Source organism: Amblyomma maculatum, chromosome 1 (genome assembly GCF_055883805.1).
Source record: "Amblyomma maculatum isolate TAMU_Amacu chromosome 1, ASM5588380v1, whole genome shotgun sequence".
NCBI lineage: Eukaryota > Metazoa > Arthropoda > Arachnida > Ixodida > Ixodidae > Amblyomma > Amblyomma maculatum.
In genome coordinates, this window is record NC_139344.1 from 144,935,304 (window position 1) to 144,958,091 (window position 22,788).

The 22,788-nt window shown below is 42.4% G+C and overlaps 1 protein-coding gene and 1 long non-coding RNA gene across 4 annotated transcripts; one reads left to right on the forward strand and one right to left on the reverse strand.

The window, feature by feature from the left end:
* Positions 1-569: 569 nt before the first annotated feature.
* LOC146204244 (uncharacterized) lies at positions 570-3,230 on the reverse strand. Of its 2 annotated transcripts, XR_014703960.1 has the most exons (4): positions 3,004-3,230; positions 1,784-1,872; positions 1,017-1,071; positions 570-738 (listed from the first exon to the last, which is right to left on the reverse strand). It is a non-coding gene; the product is annotated as an uncharacterized LOC146204244 (long non-coding RNA). The 2 variants fall into 2 exon arrangements; XR_014703959.1 differs by having other exon boundaries at positions 570-1,071; positions 3,004-3,225.
* A 1,750-nt stretch (positions 3,231-4,980) lies between these two features.
* Positions 4,981-14,589, forward strand: LOC146204245 (uncharacterized). 2 transcript variants are annotated; one of them, XM_084589182.1, is made up of 4 exons: positions 4,981-5,769; positions 7,157-7,213; positions 10,742-10,816; positions 11,166-14,589. In XM_084589182.1, the coding sequence occupies exons 1-4, from the start codon at positions 5,558-5,560 to the stop codon at positions 11,170-11,172; spliced, it is 351 nt and encodes a 116-aa protein (XP_084445308.1). In that variant the 5' UTR covers positions 4,981-5,557; the 3' UTR covers positions 11,173-14,589. The 2 variants fall into 2 exon arrangements, with proteins under 2 accessions (XP_084445308.1, XP_084445307.1); XM_084589181.1 differs by having other exon boundaries at positions 4,982-5,769; positions 10,739-10,816.
* Positions 14,590-22,788: the final 8,199 nt, after the last annotated feature.

Consider the following 22,788-nt stretch of genomic DNA (forward strand, 5'->3'; position numbering starts at 1 on the left):
GTCGGACACGACTGAACGCCTGAACTGAACTGAACATTCTTTCCTTCACGGTTCTAAGGCTTATGTAAAGTTGGCTCCTTAGTGTTGGTGAGCCTGATGATAAAGCCATTAAACAAGCAGTTTTGCATTTTTTTTTTTTTATATCTGCCCTTCGATTCTAAGTAGTGCGTGTGCAGTGATGTAATTTCAAGGGAAGTACATCCCCGTGGCCAGGTGCACTTTACGACAACTGATTGTTACCAAAAATGTTTTTACCATTTAGGCAAAAGATGTCACTTATGGAAGAGGAACTGGGACTTCAGTTTCATTTTACTATATCCGAGTTTACTATAGTGGGGTTCCACTGTATTAGCACTGCGCTGCGTGTTCGTTTATTGTTAGTTTCGCTGAGCTAAGACAGTGCACTCTTAGACAGGCCTTCCAATGGTTAACCGGCTTCAAGACATAGCAATAAATGAACCAGCTGTGAATGGACCCCTTTCTAAGTCAAGCCAGAGCTTTGAAATCAATACTGGGTTGCAGGCAGTCACAAATTTGCAGTGATGGCAGATAGGACTGGGAAAGGCATTGAAAAACATTCCTCATCATATGTCTAATTCTGCACATGCACCATGCCAATCATTTAATGTGCCAGAGAGTGCCATGTAATGATTGATCACAGGCCTTTAATTGTGACACTCAATTGTACCGTGAAAATCCTTCCCCATTTACAAAAGTAATCATTAGCTGTAACATGACCTGTAGAAATTGACACAGAGAGCTGAGGCTGTGTGATCACTACATGCATAATATGATGCTGCATTCCCAGGCCATTAAAATTGCAAACAAGCCATTCATTTCTCCAGTAGACACAATATGAAAAATTTTTGACTGATTTTAACTCTTATTTATGTGGAGGATCATAATATTGCAAAAGTGTATTTAAATTGCCAATGACAATTTTTTATTCAATATGAGTTATGCATAGATAAGCCTTCTAACTACTTCAACATAGCCAAAAACATGTAGTTGCTTACCTTTTGATCTAATTCCAGCCTAAGATGCTGTCTCCCCCTTTCGTTTTCCTGGCTTCTATTATACAAAAAAGAAACACCATAATTTTTTTTTTCAAAAATGAGGTTTAACTGCTTAAACACAAACAATTTAGAACTGATTCCTAGCTTTTAACAAGCAGCAGTCATTCATCAATAAGAGGCCTGGAGGAATGTAAGAGACTAATGGTATAATGAAGAATGCAATTTGAACATTATTTTCAATAGCAAGCTGTGGTACTTAAGAGAATAGTGAAAGCTTAGCATCAACACTAAGGCAACAGGTGATGCCACCAAGCTGCCCATTAAGGGCTCAGAAAAATAATTTATTTTGCCAATGTACTGCATGTTAAAACTCGCTGAAATTGGTGTGCCAGACTTACTGAATAACATAAAAAGCTTTCTGCTGAATAATTTGACAATCTACCAGCTCCAAGATGCTGTGGAGCTGGCCGATACACATGGGGTTCACGACCACCCTGTACAGGATTTCTGGCTCAAACAGGCTTCTGCAGCACACTGCTAACTCGAATAAGGAAGTTGCTACATGATGATCTTAAAACATATCTTAATGGCCTGCAGATCTATTTAATTTCTGACTCTGTCTCAGGGATTAGATTGCAAACGTAAGCATTTTATGCTGTTGTCAAAGAAGGAAAACAATACATTTTTACAGAAATCTAAAAAGCAATACAAAACATTTTCTCATTATGGCCTATAACACATGAATGGAAGGTACAGAAGACAGAAACCTTGCTGGTCTTCAGTCGATGGGCATCACCATATCCCTCCTCTTCCTCAAGCATTGCATTCAGTAATATTTCCAGATTGCTGCGCACAGCTGAAGAAGAAAACCTATTAGCAGACATTCTCATACCCGTCTTTGCTTCACTCTATATTATGGCTTGTGAATGACATCACTTGCCTTAACATACAAATGGCACAGTTCAAAATTGAGCTCTTGCTCTGAAAAAGCAATGACTACGTTCATATTTGTTTTTACATATCGAACACCCTGGGCGGGGACACTTATATCCCCACCCACGGTGTCCGATATGCAAGAACAAAAATGTTGAAGCCGACATTCACCACTTGCTGTGGGACTGCCCAGCACTGAAATTGACACGAATCCGGCACTTGGCGATAGCTAGCCTACCAGCAAACAATCCTGCCTCGTATATCACCTGGACGGAGGGACATCATGCTCACTCCTTCACTTCATAAAATCACCCAACCTTTTTCCATTAATTTAATCATTTCTTCATTCTTCATCTCATACCATACTGATGCCCTTAGGCAGTAAATATCGTTAAAAAAAAAAAAAAAATCTGACGGCACAAGCAGGCAATGTACTTTCCGGTTCTAACCAAAAAACATTGATAAACATTCGCTGGTAAAAAAATTACGGCATCTGAAAAACCCAATAACGCCGGTTTTTGGTATCTAGGACCAGTTCTTGACGAAAAACATTCCTCTTCCGTCCCTTCAGAGTACAGAAACAAGCATAAAGTATTTTAACCATGGCTCCACTTGTTTACGTCACTGCAAAATCCGGACACTGCGATATGTGCCAAAAGTCTTTCTGTGGCGTGACATCGTATTTTTTTCTCCCTTAATACCAACGTTGGGGAAAAAAAAATTACTGCACTGTCGACATGTTGAGTACTACGTGCATGCCCCTTCTCCCCAAGGAGGGCCGTAAATATAAATAACCAAAGAACCTGGGAGACCCTGCACAGCTCTGACCCTGAGACCCAGCTGGGCGCGATCAACCTGACCGAAGAACAACGCGCACCAGCCAGCATCCGAGGCGAAGCGCCAGACGCGGGTGGAGGAGATACGCGAAGTCTATTCCTCCTTCTTGATAAACATGCATGCATACCACCACAGCGAAATAGCAACGCTATCTGGCTCAATGCAAGGGCGCCAGTTCTACATCTGCAAAAAATACAATAACAGTCTGTATACTTACGGCTGAACTTGACAGCTTGCGCGACGAGCAGCTTTGATGAGCCGGTTGCCCGCCGTTTTTTATCCTCTCGCGCCAGGCAACGTTTATCCGATTGACCTTCTGTGAAGGGCCGCTGAACGTCGGCAAGGTTTTTGAGTTACGTTTGACGACTGCGTCGTGCCCCTGAATTACATTAACATACTCTACAGCAAAAGACTCGTCGGGAAATTGCAACAGCGCGAACTTGAACAAGGTATCACATGTCACCAATGGATCCCAAAATGGCCTAATCGCACGTGTGTCGCACCCGCCACCTATAAGGAGTAAATAATGTTTCTGTCTCTTCTTTTAGTAGTAACTCACACCATTTAGCCCAAATATAGCCCTTGTTATTCTATTTTAACGATCTTTTTCCTCATTTATATTTTTTTTCACTTATGACATCTTTTTACCATGTATACAAGCATGGCCTCCGAGATCACCAAACGGTGATCTCGGAGGCCGTAATACAAGCAACTTTTTTTATATATTTATTTTTCAAATTTTATAGGCCTACACGACACATTTTTGTCTCGCTTGACATTGACACACACAATGTTCTTACACAGCTCCTTCTGTATCTGCTTTTGTGTCTGCTTAGGTTTTGTAACGCACCATAATGTGTACAGCTTCATATACAAAGGCGTAGCAATTTCATTATCAACTCCATTCTTATTTTATTTTTATTTTTTTGTCAATTAGCGGTCGCCGTCGTCAGACAAGTCGTACTGCATGTTGCTCCTTTTGCCCGGAAGTTAACGAAGAACTCGTCCGCAGCGTTATGAGGACGATTGTTCGAGAGGATAACAATTCGGCTTTCTCGCTGTCTCGGCATCATTTCACTAGAACTGCTAGCTGAGAGGCGCACACGACCACAAAACATCAGTCATGATGTATGTGCACCCCTCGAATGTATTCAGGAAAACAAAAGGGACGTAGGAGGTTTAGGAGGTATGATCTAGTCCTGAAAGTGGTATACGTGAGTCCCTCTTAATCACTTGAGTAAGAGACAGAGAAGATCGGCATCGTGGCCATCGTGGCCACGGACGTTTCGCCACGCTACGCTCTGTGGCCATTTCAACGTGTTAGCAAACACATCGCAAGACATCGTCGCTGCCGTATTCAGCTGATTGTAGTACATATGTGAAAGAGCATATGTGTGATCCGTACTAAGCTCGCCATACGTGTCTGACACGACGTCCCGTATATTTGCTTGTGTTATATACGTGATCGGGATTGGGGCAGGGGGTCGGTAGAACACTGCATGGAAACGGGCCGCGGGCCGGGGCTTTCTGTGTATACAGCTTCTTTCGGAAATGAAGGAAACCTGCCGCTGAATTTGGTCCAGTGATTTATTTGACGCCGAATAAAAGAAAGCGTATTGTAGACAGAGGAGTAAAATGTCTTCCCAAAACTCTCTTGACGAAACCTTTGCTTCTACAGATACTACTGCAATTAATTCTCTGTTGAGAATATTATTACTGTAAGTTTTTTTTTTTTTTGTCTCATCTTGGCTTATTTTTATGTACTGGCGGTAAGCAGTACATTTTTAAGGCGTCTGTGCATGCAGACTTTGTCGGGCCTGGGGCGGGCCTAGTGGAAACGCGGGCCAGGTACGCGCCTGGTTCATGTGTGCATGGGCCAGGCCCAGTCCCGGGCTTGGAGTTATGGGCCCGGGCTGGGCTTGGGCCTTTAAACGGTGGGCATGGGCCGGGCCCGAACCGGAAAATCAGGTGCAGTGCTCTAGTCATGGGGTCGAGCTTGTGTTAATGCTGGAAGCACGTAGAGCATGAAAGCTTGCAGCGCGAACCCAGGACCCTTTTTGCAAGAAATTTTTATAAGCCAGCCAGATATATCAACTGGGAATTAAGTTCTATAAACAAATTAGACCATATACAATTTACCATGGGCAGTATCAAATAACTATATATGATCCCTGAAGAAAAAAACTATGGCAATTAGACCATAATCGTTCAGCGGTTCAATTGTGCAAGTGCGTTACTGCAGGAAAGCCAAATTCAATTTCGAGCGACCCGGGAATTAATCTTGTGCCCTGAACGTCCGTTTCAACTTGGATACCGCGGCTGCGCTCATGTACCCATGCATGCATGTTCAACGGACAGTCCTTCACGCTCTTCAGCGTTTGAATTTTTATCCCGAGAATGAAAACGAGTGAATTAAAACGATGTAGGCCAAGGATTCTGTGGCTTAAAGGCTACTGTTGCAAGGTAGTTTTCACAAAATACAAAAGGCAGGTGGCGCATAGTACCACTTAATTTCAGTGGTATGTACATTTACGTTCATGATCTACACTATTCACCAGATATGTGGCAGTTATCTATTTAATCACCACACCAACCACACCAAACCATAGATCCAGAGAGTTAATCGACAAACACACACCGCTTTGCCAAGGGAAGGCCTAGGCCTAGCTGTAAAGGCAGGACGATTTCTGGATACGTTTTATTGGACTGATTCGTCGATGTGCGTTCTGTGACAAAAGGGGGACTGTGGAACCTGTGGAACGACGCGCGCTATGCCTTTAGGGTGCAAACGCCACCTTGAGCAAGATATGTGCTCATGCACAGAAAGACAGAAAATCGGCGGTTCAGAATGCACATGGCTGCCGAGACCTCTCATGCCTCTTCGAGCGGTGGGGCTTCTGACTTCGACGCCCCCAGTTTGGCGAGATCTACGACGACGACAGTTCTACCGACCACTCTGCAGTAGTACAAGGCGGCCGGAGAGGTAAATATATACGTTCGAACTCGGTTGGCTAAAGACGCGCGGACAGACTTTACTCAAATCTGGGCTTGCTTTCATGGTGTTAATTCATTTCATTTGAAAACATAGAGCCGAGTCTAATAATTGTTCTGGGGTCGGAAAGCGCGATCTTTGAGGAGCGTCTCATTTGCATAAGTGTGTGCGCAGTCGAGATCTCTCGTAAAAAAAAAAAAAAAAAAAAAAAAAAAAGTGGCGGAGGGGGGGGGGGGGGGGGGGGGGGGGGGGTGTTATAAGTACGCCAAACATCCCGGAAGTTGCTACTTTGAATCTCTCACTGCCTGGGCGCTGCACATTACACTGACGCCATGTTTACTGACCTTTTACAGTAATTGGCACGGTATTCCGTACAGCACCTTCATAGACTAAGTGTCATCTTAAATAAGCTCTCTGCTCCCAGTGGGCTGCAACCTATGAGAGTAGGAGGAGGGGGAGGGAGGGGGGGGGAAGGGGCTTTGTTTTAAGCTGCATCATATATGCAATCACAAATAATGGAACTTCCAGCAACAGGCACTTAGAGAGAAAACCAGAACCCCGCATAATCTTTGTTTAGCTGTTGAGAGACCTTGTCGAGATGCAAAAACAGGATTTCTAGGAGGTCCCTTTTTGTGAGGTGATCTGCACTTGCTTAGTGACTGGAGAAGTGATTTTAATGGTTTACTGTGAATCTCACAGTCCTGTGGTGATAGACAACATTGAAAAAATGGAACTGCACAATAAATGAGATAATGAGGAAAATATTTTTCTGCCACCACCGTCACAATTACCCTACATCTCTCAAATAGTTCCATCAATGTTTTTCTGCCGCTTTGGAGGAGGAAAACAGGCCATATCAGTCTGAGTCCAGGACTAGTCTTTTATGCATTACCTCCACGTCTGATTGTTAAATAGCTTGTGCTTGGATTCTGTGAGCTGAAATTAAACTAATGCATCACCCTTGCCCTAACTCTACTATTTTAGTTCCATGCGGTTAACATATGAACCAGGATATATTATTTACATTATTAGATATATAGCATAGTAGGAAGGGCCGCTGTGTGTTTGTGTGTGTGTGTGTGTGTGTGTGTGTGTGTGTGTGTGTGTGTGTGTGTGTGTGTGTGTGTGTGTGTGTGTGTGTGTGTGTGTGTGTGTGTGTGTGTGTGTGTGTGTGTGTGTGTGTGTGTGTGTGTGTGTGTGTGTGTGTGTGTGTGTGTGTGTGTGTGTGTGTAAGGGGGGGGGGGGGGGCACATGCACTTCAGCATGTTGCATAGAGCTCTGCATTCGAAGCTTTACTTGAATGTATGTTAACGGTGTGCCCGATGTTTCATGAAAGTCGGCTGATTTATTGTCTAACATCTATGCTCTTTGTTACCAGGTTACACAGAGCATTGATGAAGACGAGGATAGAGAGGTGCCCCTGGATTGATGCCAGGTATGAAAAAGGCTTTTGGCAGAGAAAGAGAATGCTCATGGCACAAAGTTGTCAGTGTTTGATTATATATTTGTTTCAGTTGCCCCCACTACAAGGAACTTCATATTCGCACAGTACGAAGTGTCTCGATTTATAATCTGGTATCTAATTTTCAGCACAGTTCAAACTAAGCACAGTTAGCATAGTTTACACATGACATCTCACACTGCATTCTTTCCTTGATGGTCTTTATTTTGAGATGTTTCAAAATACCTTTTATTTCTCTGTTGAGAAACTTGGTGTCCTATTAGAGCTGCCACTAAAAAGTGATAAATGTGATAACCAATAACTCTGCCTTTCTTACACCAGGCCAAAGCAAGATATTGCTTGCCAGTAGGCACAGATGTGCATGACACTCTCCTGGAGCAGCCGGCAACAGCGCATGTAAAATTGTAACATTTTAGTTTGGCCTGTCCCAGAATTTGTTATGGAAACGTTACAGTAGCTCTTGTGCTTGTTTTTTTTTTTTGTAACCTATTGTGCTGCAAGTAGAAAAAAAAAAGAAGATTGAGGTCTAAAGATCCAAACTAAAACTGCAACCAGGGTCCAAGATTTCAATTTTTTTTTTGTCAAGTTTCAAGTTTATTGCACTTCATATATGATAGCATTACATACATAATAAATAAATACAAAAGGAGTCCCATAGTGAAATGTACTGTACTGGGACCTCCTCAGCTAATTAAAACGAGTTATGAAAGGGAGCAGTGGTTACAGCAAATGTACAAAGTAAAAATATAGTATGTTATAACAATAATAATTTTTTCCCTTGCCTCTATAACAAATAAATATTATAGAGGCAAGGAAGAAAAATTCATTCTGAAATTATAGAATACCCCACAAAGAAGTAGCCGTAGACAGAACGACAAGTAGTATCATATCATAAAAAAAATGAAAGGAAGAACAGCAGCATAGCCTAAAGTAATACAAAAAAATACAAGTATCCATTATTCAAATATTAATACAAACAAGTGAACATGTGCAAGAAAACAAGTTTTAAAAGTAACTTTTTACGAAGTGTGTATGAAGTATTTCATTAGTTGGTGGCACTGAATGATTGAAGAATTGAAGAACAAAATGAGCGCCATTAAAGAAATGTAGCAAAAGACTTGATTTGATGTCCGGAGGTATGTTATTCCATGCTTTGACTGATGTGAATCCAACTACGGTAATTAGTGCACATTCTTGGCAGGAGAAAATTACTTCTTGATGAAAATCTAATGGTATTGGGGTCAATAAGATCTTGACGATATATAAACTAGAGAAGATTGTTGTTACTAACAAAACAATATGTGAAAGCGTCTAAGTTATTCGTGAGTAAGGCAGAGATGGGAAGAATGTTAAGTTGCTGAAATAACTTGGGAATATTGGCACGGTATGGGCTGAATGTAAATATACGTAAAGCTTGGTTTTGTACGTGTTGTAGTGGTGTGATGTCACGTGTGAAGGATATGTGAAATCCCAAGTCGTAATGCAGTAATTAAGATGACTATGTATGAAAGCATAGTATTATGCTCATATTCATGGAGAAAGGACCAGGTTTGCAGGTTTGAAATCCATTTATCGCTCTGAACACTGATAGCCTCAGGCAAGAAACAGGAATTAGTGGCTGAGTTGCTGCTAACGCAAGGAAATGGCTTGACAAAAGCTGAAAAATGAGAGCACCTGTAGAAGGACAGGGTTTCCAATGTCACCAAGTTGCAGTTTCCAAAATACACAGTGTTATCAAGTGTGTTTACCATGCTTAGGGGACACCCTATCTGAGGTTGGTCATCAATAAATATAAGGTCACTCACTAAAGTCTGTTAATTTGCTTCTGTCAAGCTTTATTGATGACTTTAAAATCATAATTTTAATGCCAATGACACCTATAGTTGTATGGATTTACTGAAAAGTCAGTGGCTCTTCAGATACTTTTTATTTTTTTCTTTCCCACCTTTTAATACCTGACCCATATCACAAAACAGCACTTTAAGCCCTGGTCACATTGTTGCATAAACAGGGATGTGGCTTTGATATGCACCACGCTGAAGGTTTTTTAGTTTTCTTTCAGCTTGAGTGTCAATCGCGCTACCAAGAGTGAGATTCTGTGATCAGTAATGCCTGCGATAATTATGCAAAAAGCAGTTCAGTGACTTGGAGAGGTATGTCACTGTGATTTTGGAGGGAAGTGGATAAACAAAAATATGCTTCAAGGCTTAGTCAGGGCTTTGTCACCTTCTATGCATCAAGATTGGTAGGGCCTGAATTACTCTTTTCTCCTCTAATTTAGCAGCTGCGCAAGGTGGAAGCAAAGAATTGCTAAAAATATACTTAAATATTGTTTAGCAGAATCAGATCTATGTACGTATCTAGCCTGACCATTAGGAGGAGCCATGTGTGGCTCTGGAAGAAGCAAAATCATGGTCAGTCAGTGCTACCACGTGCATCTTCACGTTTTTGCTGCAACAAGAGCACGCCATAATTACCCCTCGCTGCACACAATTACTCGTGTCTGCCATAGGATGCCACAATGTTAGGAGACTCAGGTTATCATAAAAGACATAAAAGATGAGTGCTTGACCTATGGCAATGTAGTTGCTTAAGATTTACACTTTTCCAATGTACATTTAGTTATTTAAATGTTTAGTTCTGGAGAATTGCTGATTTTAACTCTAATGCCGCCAAGACTACTAAAAAAGGTGCTCTTCCTGGCTGAATATCGTTCCAGATACTGAAATTACGAACACTTTTTGGCTTGCAGTTGGCAAGCGGCCATGTAGCAAACTTGGCCTTCCAGCGTTCACCATGTAGCATTTCTCCTTTTCCTTCCATTGACTCCCCTTAACATCCAAAGTGTTTACATATACGGCTTTAGGTGGGCGTTTCAATCAATTTCAGTTATAACAGTTGCTTTTAAAATTATAATTGCCATATGAGCGCTTAAGCCTTTCACATGCAAGTGAGAACTCCAGCAATTTCTGCCGGAGTAACTAAAAAACTTATTTTGAGCTGTCACGGCAGCTCGAGCTCTCCAGTTCCAACCTGTTGGAAATTTTTTGCTGTGTCGATGCCGCTCACCACTGAGTTCACTCAATTGCTTGCATGTGAACCAGCCTTTATGTGAAGATTTAAAAAGTAATTGAACAAATTTTAGTTAAATAGGAAACTAGCAGGGATAGCTATTGTCTCTTTAAACGTTTATCGAGCCTCATAAACTGATTATAAAAATGAATTGCATGTAGTGGCCATCCTCTCTTTTTTTAAAGAATTGGTTCTGTTGTGTCCACTTTTCTGCTCCCCCTCCTTGGTTTAATGAAACTGCCATGCAACATTGATTAATATGCTACTGTCATATAATAGTTGTAAGTGGCGTGCAGTGCTGTTCATGAAGCTTACCATGATATGAATATTTTAAGCTTCAGTAATTTCAGAAAGGAAAGCTGGACTAAGTTCTTATTGAGTGAGGCAAGATTTTCTCCTCTGGACTCACATTTTTTTTTATCAAAGCAGGAAGAAGTGCCAGTACCTTATCTTGTGCCAAGTGATGCAGACAGCTCAGGTTCTGATGAAGACTGAGGTCCTCAAGTGAGCATGTTTCTTTTTTTCTGAAATGCTGAAGATTTAAATGCCAGATAATTCCATCTTGACACCAAAAGCTTTGAATGAAGTGCAAATGTTAAGCATTTTGGGCAGATAACCTTTCTCTGGCTTGCATGTTCAGTACATGCTCACCTTTATGCTGACCCTAACAAATGTAAAAAAATGGAATTTATCATGCAAGGAACCATATTGCACTGTTTGTCAGTAAAATACACCTGTCATTGTATCAGACTCTGCTATTTGGCACTTATGTATAAGTGGACTGTAGGAAAATTTGATGTGAACTAACATTTTCCTCCAATTAATATTTGTGGAATATCTCATTTATTTTAAGATGCTGACTGCAGAGCTCAACAAAGTACTTTGCAAGTTGCTGATGAGAGGACACAAGTTGCAGCCCTTCTCATGTCCTATGTGATGCGCCATAAAGTCAGCGACCAGGGGGATGACAGACCCGCTGGACCTGCTGAATATCATCTAGTACCCAGAAAAAGCTCAAAAAATTGAAATATACTTGCTTTTCAAAGCTTTGGGTGTACACATTCCTGAAGCTGAGAACCACTTTTATTGTCTTGATTGTACCAGGTACTTGGGTAGTACAGCTCAGATTGAGATTCACTGCGAGAACTGTGAATGGGATATTGACATAGCCTTTTGCTCTTCCTTCCTTGTAATTCCTTTGAAAGAGCAGCTTCAACGAAGTCTTGGGCAGCAAAACTTGAAGTTGCTTCCGCAAAGAATCAGAGGAAGTGTGATGACGTAGTGGATGGCATAGAACATGCCAGGCTGTCGGCTGATTTTTCAACTCACAATATTTCACTATTGTGGAATACAGATAGAATTAAAGTGTTTTAAAAATTAACGTTTGACATCTGGCCAGTTCAGTGTGATATTCTTGAGCTGGACCTTGCAGTCTGAAAGCAGAACAGGCTTATGCCTGCTATTTGTTTTGGTTTTTCAAAGCGAAACATGTCCACTCTTTTTACACTCTTTGCAAAGGAGCTACAGAAGCTTTCCTTAGGATTTCCATTAGTTAAACATGGAGAACAGGTCCAAATAAGGGTATTTGCAGCTGCATATTCAGTGGATGCCATTCGCTCAGCAGTCGGAAACTATAAACAATTTAATGGTTTTTATGGGTGTGGCTGGTGTTACTACCCCGGGGGCTCTTCGTACGAATATTGAGATCCTGCTCCAGTGTGCAGGACTGCTGTGAAGCATATTGAAGTGGCTAGAAAAGGCACATCTTAAGTGCCTGTTTATTAATAGAGTCAAGGGACCTTGCCTTGCCGTGACCTCGTTTTGATGTGGTGGATGGTTTCATCCCCGATTACCGACATTGTGCCTGCTTTGGTGTCATGTGACAGTTCCTCAAACTGTGGCTAGAAAGCGAGTATGACTGCCCTTGGTAGAAAAGAAACAAATTGACTCAGCTAAATAGCCTGGTGTTGACCATCTCACCTCCTATAGAGATCACCTGCACCCCAATGAGGTTTGAAGACTGAGCTAGGTAATTGGAAGGTGTCAGACCCCCTGCAGACCCCCTACCATGCTCTGTACAGAGGAGGGCTCCTGCTTCTTTGTCGAGCAAATAGGTACTTTGGGCATACCACTTCTTTCTTTTTATTATTATTTCTTTTATTTTCTATTATTATCATTTTTTTGCTGGAGGTGCTGCGATGTGCAGGTCTGAGTTACTCCTTTAGACTGAACCAGCTCTGCTAGATGCTTTAACAATAGTTACACGAGTTGTGTGGATACATTTCATAACTCCTCTGTGGTGCACTGTTATTCACTGAGGCTTGAGCTCCAGAAGCCTGCAGTATTGGTGCAATAGGCATTACCTTTAGTAAGTGTCGGTTTCCTCTTTCACTCCTTGTTTCCACTTGTGCAGCTTTATGCATTTTGGAAGTTTTCCAGTCATGGATGCTTACTGAGTTTTTTATTGCCTTTACTTTTACATTTGTCATTTTTGCTCATTCTTTTTCCAATTGTATACATACATATATATATGTACATTTTCCTTCTCCCTGCTAAGTGTTTTGCCATTGTTACAAGTAAGCTTGCTTTTTTTTCCTGTCATGTGGCTTCTATGAGGTATGTATTTATAGTTGTGCTTCATTTACCCTTTCATACATCTTTCCTAATTTTGCCTGCTTGGCGAGTATTTGGGTACAGTTTAAACCTGATGTAGTGAAGGATGTGTTCTCTGTGCATCTTCTTTTTCCCATTATTTTTTGTCTCTATGGTTTTTTTTTTTTTTTTTTTTTTCACTTTCTGGCCTTTCATTTTTTTTCTTTTGCACCTCTTACAATTGTAGTCTAACGGGCCTGGAGGAAAGTGGTGGCACATGGAGCACTGAACGCAGGGCTCCACTTGGGAAGAAAGAGATAAATGAAATAAAAGTTGTTCCTCCTCCTAAATCTGCTACTAATATATCTTTGTCAGTTAATGAGAGTGGGCAAGTTCCAGATATCTTGTCTTTGGTGAATTCCTCGCTGCTGGCTTACTCAGGCACATTGACAAGATCTTGCCTTTATAAGAAAAAGTTGCTTGCCGAACTGCACTATAAGCACTTGCTTCCACTCTGATCAGCTTTTGAAATGGTAATGAAGGCTTGGAGCATCATGCTTTGAAAGGGTGATATAAAACGGGAGAGAGGGGGGCAAGTGATCTGAAAAGGCAAGCTGTTGGGTATACTTATGTTCATCTTGACATCTATTCATTAATAGCTTTCTGTTGCCATTGAAAGTCACAATCAAGGAGTCCAGCAAGGTCATATAACATTCACTGCTCTTGTGAATGCTTGAGGCAGCGAGGCTTGCCGATTCTGAAAGTCGACAGTTGGAACTTGCATGTTCTGTGCAGGGTCGGTGCCAAAGTTGGCTAGAGCTGTTATGTCAGTGACAGAGTGGCAGGGTCAGTTGGCGGCATATCAGTAAGAATATTGTAGATTATTTCCTCTTCATAACAATACTGTTCAGCGATTACCAATTGCCAGCGGCTTCCTCCCATTTGTTGAGTGTTATGGCAGCAGTAATGGGACAAAGGGGGCAGGTGGGCATCAGCTTCTTAGGCTTTGACTGTCTAGGCTTTTGGCAAATATGGTCAGCTACGAATGGGCAGGATGCTTTGAAGTTACTGTCTTTTATTGTGCCTTATGTGAGCATGAATGTATTTAGCACTAATCCAGTGGTTCAGGGCATAGCCAAATTGTCTAATGCTTGTGTGTCTGCTTGTAGTGCTTTCACACTAAAAAGAAACAGTGGGGACATAGTGGATTCAAACCCAGGAATTACTCATGGGAAGCAAGTATGAAGTGCTGTAGCTATAACTGCAGTGGATCCCCCCATGTGCAGACTGCAACACACTCTTGCACTGTGCACTGGATGTCCTCGTCTCCATCAACTGCCACCTGTGCACAAAAGCTTTCGCACGTCTTACTCGATTGTTAAATTTTTTTTTTTTGATGCTCAAACAACTGGGCTACGGGGAACTACATAGGATGGCTAAAACAAAGGCTCATAACGCAAGATGAAGCCGTGGTTGTCTCTGGCTTCGTGAATGGGCTAAGCTTATTGTTTTGACTCCATTGCTCTTCGGGTGTCTCTTGGCTGATTCTAATGGATGGCTCGTATTCTCACTCATTTCATTTTGTAGAACAGGTGCTGTTATATTTTGATTCTATTATTTTCTTTGTGCAGTCACCATTCTTTGTTGGTTTAAAATGTGTAATAAATTTTTTGAATGTCTTGCAACCTTCGTGATTATTGTCCTACAATGATACATACATCACTGAGCAGCTCATAAGTTGCAAAGGGACACATGAGTCATGATTTCCACTTTTTCTGTGCTTCCATATATCCGTAAAGTTTCAACACATTGTTTAAATATGATTTCAGCCATGCCTACTTGATGAAGCAGCGAGTCTAGAGCTCGAAACTTCATAGATTTTTGCAGATTCATTAAAATAAAGATGCCAGATAAGAGATTTCCTTTTTTTTTGCACAGAAAGGAACAACTATAGATTGCAACAAACACTTGTTTGGAAAGTTAGAGGGCATAAAGAAAAGCTGTTTTCTTTTACCATGATGAAAATAACCACATTTTGCTCAGCCTGACTGGATTTTGAGCGTTAATTTTCTGTCTTTTGCAGAGTTAAAAAATAGCCCTGGGCTAAAGCACTTACCTAACCCCCCCCCCCCCCCCCCTTTTTTTTTTGTCCTTACTCACTTTTATCCTACACTTCTGCAATATGCCCCATTTTATTCTATATATATTAAATTGAAGAAGGACAAGATGTGATTATTGCAATTAGTGCGAGAGTGATGCATTAGTTTGGCACCACACAGAACAGAAGCAAAGCCATTAACAGTCAGACATGACTAGTCCGGCACTCACTCTGACATAGCCCATTTTCCTCCCCTAAAGAAGCAGAAAAGAACAGACAGAACTATTTGAAAGATGAAGGGCGATAGTGATAGGGATGAAGGTGGCGGTGTAAAAAAAAAATTACTTGCATCAGCTCTTTCAATTACATTTTTTTTATGTAGTCCACTGTCACAGGATGGAAGCCCGTTATACTTTGTGGCACGGGCAGAGGCTCTTTATTTTTCTTTCCTTTTGCATGCCTCAACATAATATATGTCACAGGATGGAGGGGAAACTATTAAAACTTCTGTGATAATATAAGCAGGTGCAGATCACCTCACATGAAAGGGGCCTCCGAGAATGGTGGGGAATCCCTGCTTTTGCAGCTCAACAAGGTCTCTCCTGTTGCTAAACAAATCAGTCGGATTAAGCAGGGACCCCGTCTCATTCTTAGTTTTCCTCTTCATACCTGTTGCTAAGTTACGTTATTTGCCGTCCTATATATGAAGCAGGTTAGAATAAATTGGCCCTCTCCTCCTATCTTCGGAGATAAGACCCTGGGCCGCAGCCTCCTTAGCCCACATCTTAATTCAGCGCTGCTTGGCCACCAGCTCATTAATGGCCAGAGATTAAGACCCGCAGTAGCAAGAAGTCCCTTTTAAATGAAAAAATAATGGGAAAGATGGTCAGCTTGATGAATGTAGCTCAGTTTGACATTATCAATATTTAAAACCATGCAAAAGTTGGAAAAAAAGTGTGTTCCAGAATGAGTAAAAAGCCCGACCTGCTCGGTCTCACTTTGTGTAAGAACTTTTTGGCAGTTTCTTGGAACAGGAGCTTGTGGGTAAATGCAACATTGAATGGAAGTAAGGAACAGCTCAAACGGACCGGACGTAGGAAGGCGAGACAGGCGCATGAGCAGCTCATGTGTCTGTCTCGCCTTCCTACACGTCCCGTCCGTTTGAGCTTTTCCTTCCTTCCATTCAACATGAACCAGCCAGCCCGACAAAGCTCTCTTCTTGAAATGCAACATTATGTCTTTTGCTTGTCACCATACAGTGCAATAGCGCCTATGTGTGTGTCAATTTTTCTGCTGGATTAAAATTTCAGAAATTGTTGAGCACTCTTTCTGTGAATGTAGCTTTGTTGCATATGCAAAAAATATATCTTTCATTACCTTTGAAATAATCCACAGAAGGAATTAAGGGTTGAGCAATGAATATGGGTTCTGCACACTATTCGGAGCACTGTTTTATGTGTTTAAAAAAGCTCGCGCGGTAATAGGTAGTGTAATGTCTGTGATATTGTTAGTGGCCCCAGGTCCACCAGGAGCCAGAGACAGCTTGAACACACATGGCAATGTAGTGGACCCACGGACGGCAACGAAAATGACAGGAAAACAATAAAACAAAAAGAGCATCCTACATGAATGGCATTGTTTAATGCCAATGGCTGGCAGCGAGGTGTGGGACAGTAGCGTGCGTCGCCTGCATGTGGCTTGGAGCGCTGAGCGCTTGCGTCAGATAACATACGGGCTGGCGGCTGGCAGGGTACCATGATGCGTTGCCGAATGCCAGTCTCACGCGGCCACGTTACCTGACCGTTCCAGCTAACAACGGCATCACTGTTCGGATGCGCACGTGTGGCCAGTCCGCACGAGCTGTCATCTACATCTACATCATTACAATGCATTTTTATTTGCACAAGGTTTAATGATCATTAAATTTAGTCCCCAGTGTCCGTTTATTAAAATTGTACTTTTGACAAATTAAATACACATTTGCAGAAATACATTTTTAGTTCATTGCCAATATGCTACCCCAAATATGATTTTGAGCACTGATCTTTGAAGGCAGCTTGAAGTGTGCTTGAAATATATTTTCAAGGAATATCCATTTTCATAATTGAGGTATACTTTAGGCACATTGGTTTCACATTTACAACAGTACATTTTAAATTCATTTTCAAGATGCTGCCCCAAATATGATTTTAAGCATGGTTTTTCTAAGGATGCTTGAAGGGTGCTGCAAATATATCTTCAAGGGCCACCCATTTACTATACCTGAAGTGTACTTCAGACAAATTTATTTCATATTTGCAAAAGTACATATTTAATTCATTTTAAGTATGTAAAAAATGCCTACATATTTTTTCACCTATTTGAACTATACTCGAAATGTACTTTCAGATACGATATTTTTGACACATTTTAAAAATACATTTTGAATATTCAGCAAGGAATTTGATGAACATATTTCAGACATATTTTGAGCACATTCGTGAATACGAATTACATTTAAAATGCGTAAAAAATATGCCGCTGTGTATTCCAAACGTACTTCTTTTTGCTAAGGGTCGCGCGCCCCTTGTAGAGCTTTTGCTAGTTAAGGCCGGTGCTCTTTACAGTGGAAAGTTCCTTTCCACTGTGCGGCGTTCGTTGCAGTGTTATATGTAATTATAATTGGCTTACAGGAAAGGAAAGACGCAGTATCTGTCACTTTCTCTGGCAAGTGTGAGTTTGGACAGCGCACCATCGCTCCTGGCGCGTGGCGTTCCTTCACGCGAGTTCGTTGCATTGCTCATTCATGTGTGGGATTGGCGGTACGGCGTCACTCCTATCGCGCGGCATTCTTGTAACCACGTAACATTTTACGTCACGTTTGTGCTAGGATACGCCATGATGTTAGCGGCGGTGGTCACCATGGCAACCATGCTGGCGTGACGTCGCGACGAATGCAACCTTTTTTTTTTTACATGTTTTTCGACATTTTGTCTTACTTATAGTTAATTCATTAATTTTATGTTAATCACTTTATAACCTATTCCAACTCTTTATCTGTTTTGTTTGTGCTTTTGTTACCACAATTTCGACAACTTCCGCCCAATTCAGATGTCACTACCGGTCGACAAATCTTCCCACCATATCGACGTCCATGGCTATTTCGACGTTTAATGGTCTTTTTAGTCTGCAATTCACTAATCACTTCACATTGATCAAATTTGGTATTCGGTGGCATTTTTTTACGCTCTACCTCACACAATTTTCTTTTATTCCTATCTCTCTATTGAACGACGTAAGGTATGCGACACGTTTCGCGTCCACGTTCTGCGTCCGTTTTCATCTGACGCGAAAACGCGAGCATATATAGTCAAGTAATGCTTTCGCCTTAATAATAAGAAAGGGTTGAAGGAAACGTGCGGGACGATCGATGCGACTAGAGCTTCGCGGTTTTACACGCGTGCGAAACTGCCAAAAGTGGTTGAAATAAATAAAAAAAAAAGCTGGGAAAGCGCATCTAAGATCGATTTTCTTCGCGAAGCGTTCCTGCTCACGTCCGGCGGCCGACATCAGGCGCGAACAATCACGGCTTGACTTGACAACGAAATACTATTGTGCTCGTAAGAGAGGAGAGCGCGCCTGCTTTGTCGAAGACAAGCGCCGCAAATGACGCACAATCTGGCGCGACTATGTCTTGTGCCTCCTCAGGGACAAAGCGGTTTTTGCTAACCGAGAAGGAAAAGGCAGCGATCGAACCAGACTCGACGCTCAGGCCCACACAGTAGCGATCACAATGATGGGCGCTGGCGCTCAACGCGAGCCGCCGAGTTCAGTAAATTCCCTGCATTGTCTCGCTTTATGCGTCGATAACGCTAAAGTGCAAAGACGGCAACATGCCTCATCCGTGTAAAAAGCACGACAAGCTCTTCAAGTTTTAGGAAGTTCGCTCGCCGTCTTTTTTTTTTTCTTTTTTTTAATTTTCTAACTCAACGAAAGTTCTCGCATTGCATTAACGGAAGCTCCTCCATTTTTCAGTTCAGGCGTTAGGAAACGCCCAAACAGCGAAAAAAAAAAGAAAACACTATTAGACTTCTTTCCTTTGAAAACATTCACTTTTTTGCCGACCTACTCATCGTGATTAAGTGGTAACTCAGCGAGTACTTTAAGCGCAGCTTTTGCCCCTTAAAATGGGCATAATTTGCGGCAGGAATTTGAATCTGGTTTCGATTCTTGCGATTTTGCGACCAGTCTGAAACACTATTGACGAACCGAAACAAGCAACTCAAGTGCATCACAGTCATTTCGCGTTTCCTGTCCACAAAAAAAAAAAAAAAAAAAAAAAAAAAAACTGGCTCCTGTAATATGCATTAAACTGGCGCTCACACATGCTAGAGAAAACAATCAGAAGCTCAGTGCTTTATGCCAAAAAGCTTTCCCGGTAGTTTTCTTTGGCTCTGCCAGTTATATAGGGTGTTTCGGGTAAACTCTATCAAAGTTATAAAGAAAGCTTACTTGATGTACGAAAGTTTCACCGTCTTGTCCAAGTTGGTTTATTATTCAAATGCCTCATGTTTTATAATTAGCAAAGAATTAGTTACTTTTTATTTCTATCGTTAGCTGAATACCTTCAGTGCGTAAGTTGTAGATAAATTTGGGAAAAAGCTACTTAAGCTGTCTTCATGGGAATATCGTCAGCGTGGTTCTTCTATCAACTTAAGATACATCACACGAGCTTTGAAAACTTTTGCGTGACTTGCGCTCCCGCATCCCACCCCCCCCCCCCCCCAATACTAGCCCCCTCCCCCCTCTTCAAATGTATCCTGAGTGGGCCAACTCAGCCCCACAATGTCGCTATGAATTAAACGCCAACGGTCCCAGCGATGGTTCCGAGCTCACATGGGCAGTTTGATTTTGCCAGAATCATTGGGCTGCAGCATAAACACGAACACGTTGAACAGCAGCAGATTTCCTGTTCTCTGTCGTACGATGGCGACGGCGCTGCAGCATTGTGGTTGTAATCGAGTAGTTTTCCCACTCGCGATCCGGAGCATGTTTTCTTGCTTCTGTGGGCGATTTGGATTCAGATGCCAGGTTGTTCTTCGCCGAGAAGGATTTTGTGCTCCTTCTCGGATTCAGAGCTCTTCCCTGTGTCACCTATTGCAATGGCAACGAGGTTTTTTATTATTATTTTTGTTTTGTTTTTATCGGGATGAGTTAGATGGGGTTAAAATCGCGACGCTGGAACGCGTACTCTCGTGGCAATTTTTTTTACCATGTATTCATGTCAAGCGGGTGATGTGAGATGCTCTTGAACTTTATGGGGCGCATTTCTACCTTTTGCTGAGGTGTCGTAACGCAAACGTGAAAGCTTTCGATCCCTTTGCTGCTCACACGCATTTTCGTTTGTCCCGGGTATCGCCGAACATAAGTTGGAGACTACGGCGCGATGGAAGAGACGGCAGGCCTGGCCCGAAAGCAAATATAAAAGAACGGTTTCCCGACAAATAATGGCCGACGGTACGCGTACGTAAACGACGTCGGCGTGGACCCGAACCGCTGCGGCGCCGATGGCCCACGGGGGTAAAGGGAAGTGCGCCTGGAGAGGCGTGCCATCCATGAAAGGCAGGCGCGCCCCTTTGGGCAGAGCTACGCGTGGGCGGGAGGCAACCGCCACATGCGCTTCTAATGTGGCGCCTGAACGGAGCTGACGAAGCCTCCGTGCACACATACACAACCGAGTGTATGCGCCGAGCGCGCATCCCGGGCGCTCGTGTGGACCGTGAATGATGGATCGGCTACGGCGCTGGGACGTGCTGCGCGTATCGATTAACGTCGTTCAAGGGGCCACTCTATATATGGCAGGGGCGCCCTCCCCGGCTATTTTCTGCAGCTGCTTGTTGTGCAGCCTGCCCTTGGAAGATCCTGTGAAGAAACGTCCTTGATCAGTGCACCGGGAAAAGCGGGAAAACTCGCGTCACCCTGTCCTAAAGTGGACTGGCTGTTGTGAAAGGTACAAACTCGCAACTTCCCGAAGTAGGCAAAGAAGCTTTATTAAGGAGGGAACAACGTGGAGAATGTGGACGTTTAATAGGCTAAAATGCTACCGCGTTTAAGTTTAAAAATGACACGACTGAATCCTTAAATTTTCTGAAATTTTTGGCACAAATTTAAGGATTCAGTCAAGAATCTACCGCACGCACACAATTAAGAATCCACAACATGCGCAGTACGATGTTTAAAGCTGTTCAGGACAGAGCAAAATGAAATATGTATGTTGTAATTGAATTTTATTTTTATTGCTGTAGCAATAAAGACTCCTCGGGTGTCATCATTTTGCTTATTGGACTGTTGAGCGGCAGCGGAACCGGCTAGTGAAAATCCGGATAGGAGGCGTTCTGACACCTCCCTCGCCTACTGTCTAGGTTAGGTTCACGTCGGATTCACGAGGAAAGTACAGCAAGTTCCGGTGATCCAGCCCCCATATTCAATCCTAAAGGAGTATAGGCACCAAATGTTTGCTTGCATTCTTTTATTTCAAATTATGCATTAATTAACAAGCATTGATTACTCCTTGATATTCACCTGCGACCCCTAAATAATTTTTATTCGAATTTGTTCTTGATTCTAATTCGGTTTCATTTCATCAAACGAAGGATGTCTGTGACGTCAAGTTGGTGTTTGGGTCACTTGAGAGATGAAAAAAAAAAAAAAAGCGGCAGTATAACTGCTGATACAGCGTTTGTATTTATTCCAGCTCTTGAACCAGTCTGGCTTTGTCTTATAGTGAATTAAAATTGCGTATCAGCAATTATACTGCGTAATTTTTCTGTGCATTACGTGACGTAAACATCAACTGCACGCCACAGTCATCTTCAGATGGTGAAACCAAAACAGCGGCAGGAGAAAATTTTTGATTACAAATTATTTAGTGGTCGCTGGCGAACACCACGCAGTGATCCGTTTTTTTTTATTATTATTAAATGCACCACTTGAAAAAAAAAAAAAAAAAGAACACCATCTGAATTTTGGTGCCTATGGCCATGTACGAATATAAACAAGCCGACCAGCAAAGCAAAGCAGTCAGGAAAAGAAATGAAAAGCCCGGGACAAGCCCTTGAATACCGCCGGCCTCAGCTAGCGTTGATGAGAATGAAATATGAGAATTGCAAAACGTATTCTGCCTAATGAAGGTTTAATATTTCATATGTTCACAGATCGAGTTGTAAACGTGCAAATAAGTTACTTTATACAGCGCCAGGGACGTACACGCGGGTACCTGGACGCCATCAAAGGCACCACAACTAACCAAGAAGAGCACATCGGCCGCCCATAGACACCAAACTGCCCGAGCTATCAGCAATTGGCTCGCGAGCTGAAATGGCTGGATGTCAATTTGGTATGTCCTAGAACATGTTTAACGGGCCATAAAACTGGCGCTAATGGTGTAAAAGACATCACGACAGTGGCGAAGCCATTATCCGGCGACCAGAACGGGCAACCGAAGCCAGCCTTAGCCATTTCGTAGAATGATATACGATCGGCATCCTATACCATGACTAGAGCACTCGCTGTCGCGAAGCGGAAATGGTGGTCCTTCCTGCGTTTTGCCGTAACGAGCGAACACCTCCGTAGCCATGTCACAAGGATGAACGTGCGGAAACTTGAGACATCCCAAAATGCTCCCGTAGTTAGGGTACACACGACTGTATCTGCGCGAAAACCTGCCGGGAAGTAATTAAGGTCTAAGGACTATATCGCTGGGGAAACATAACATATGGCAGTCCCGAAAAGTCAGACAAACGTCGAC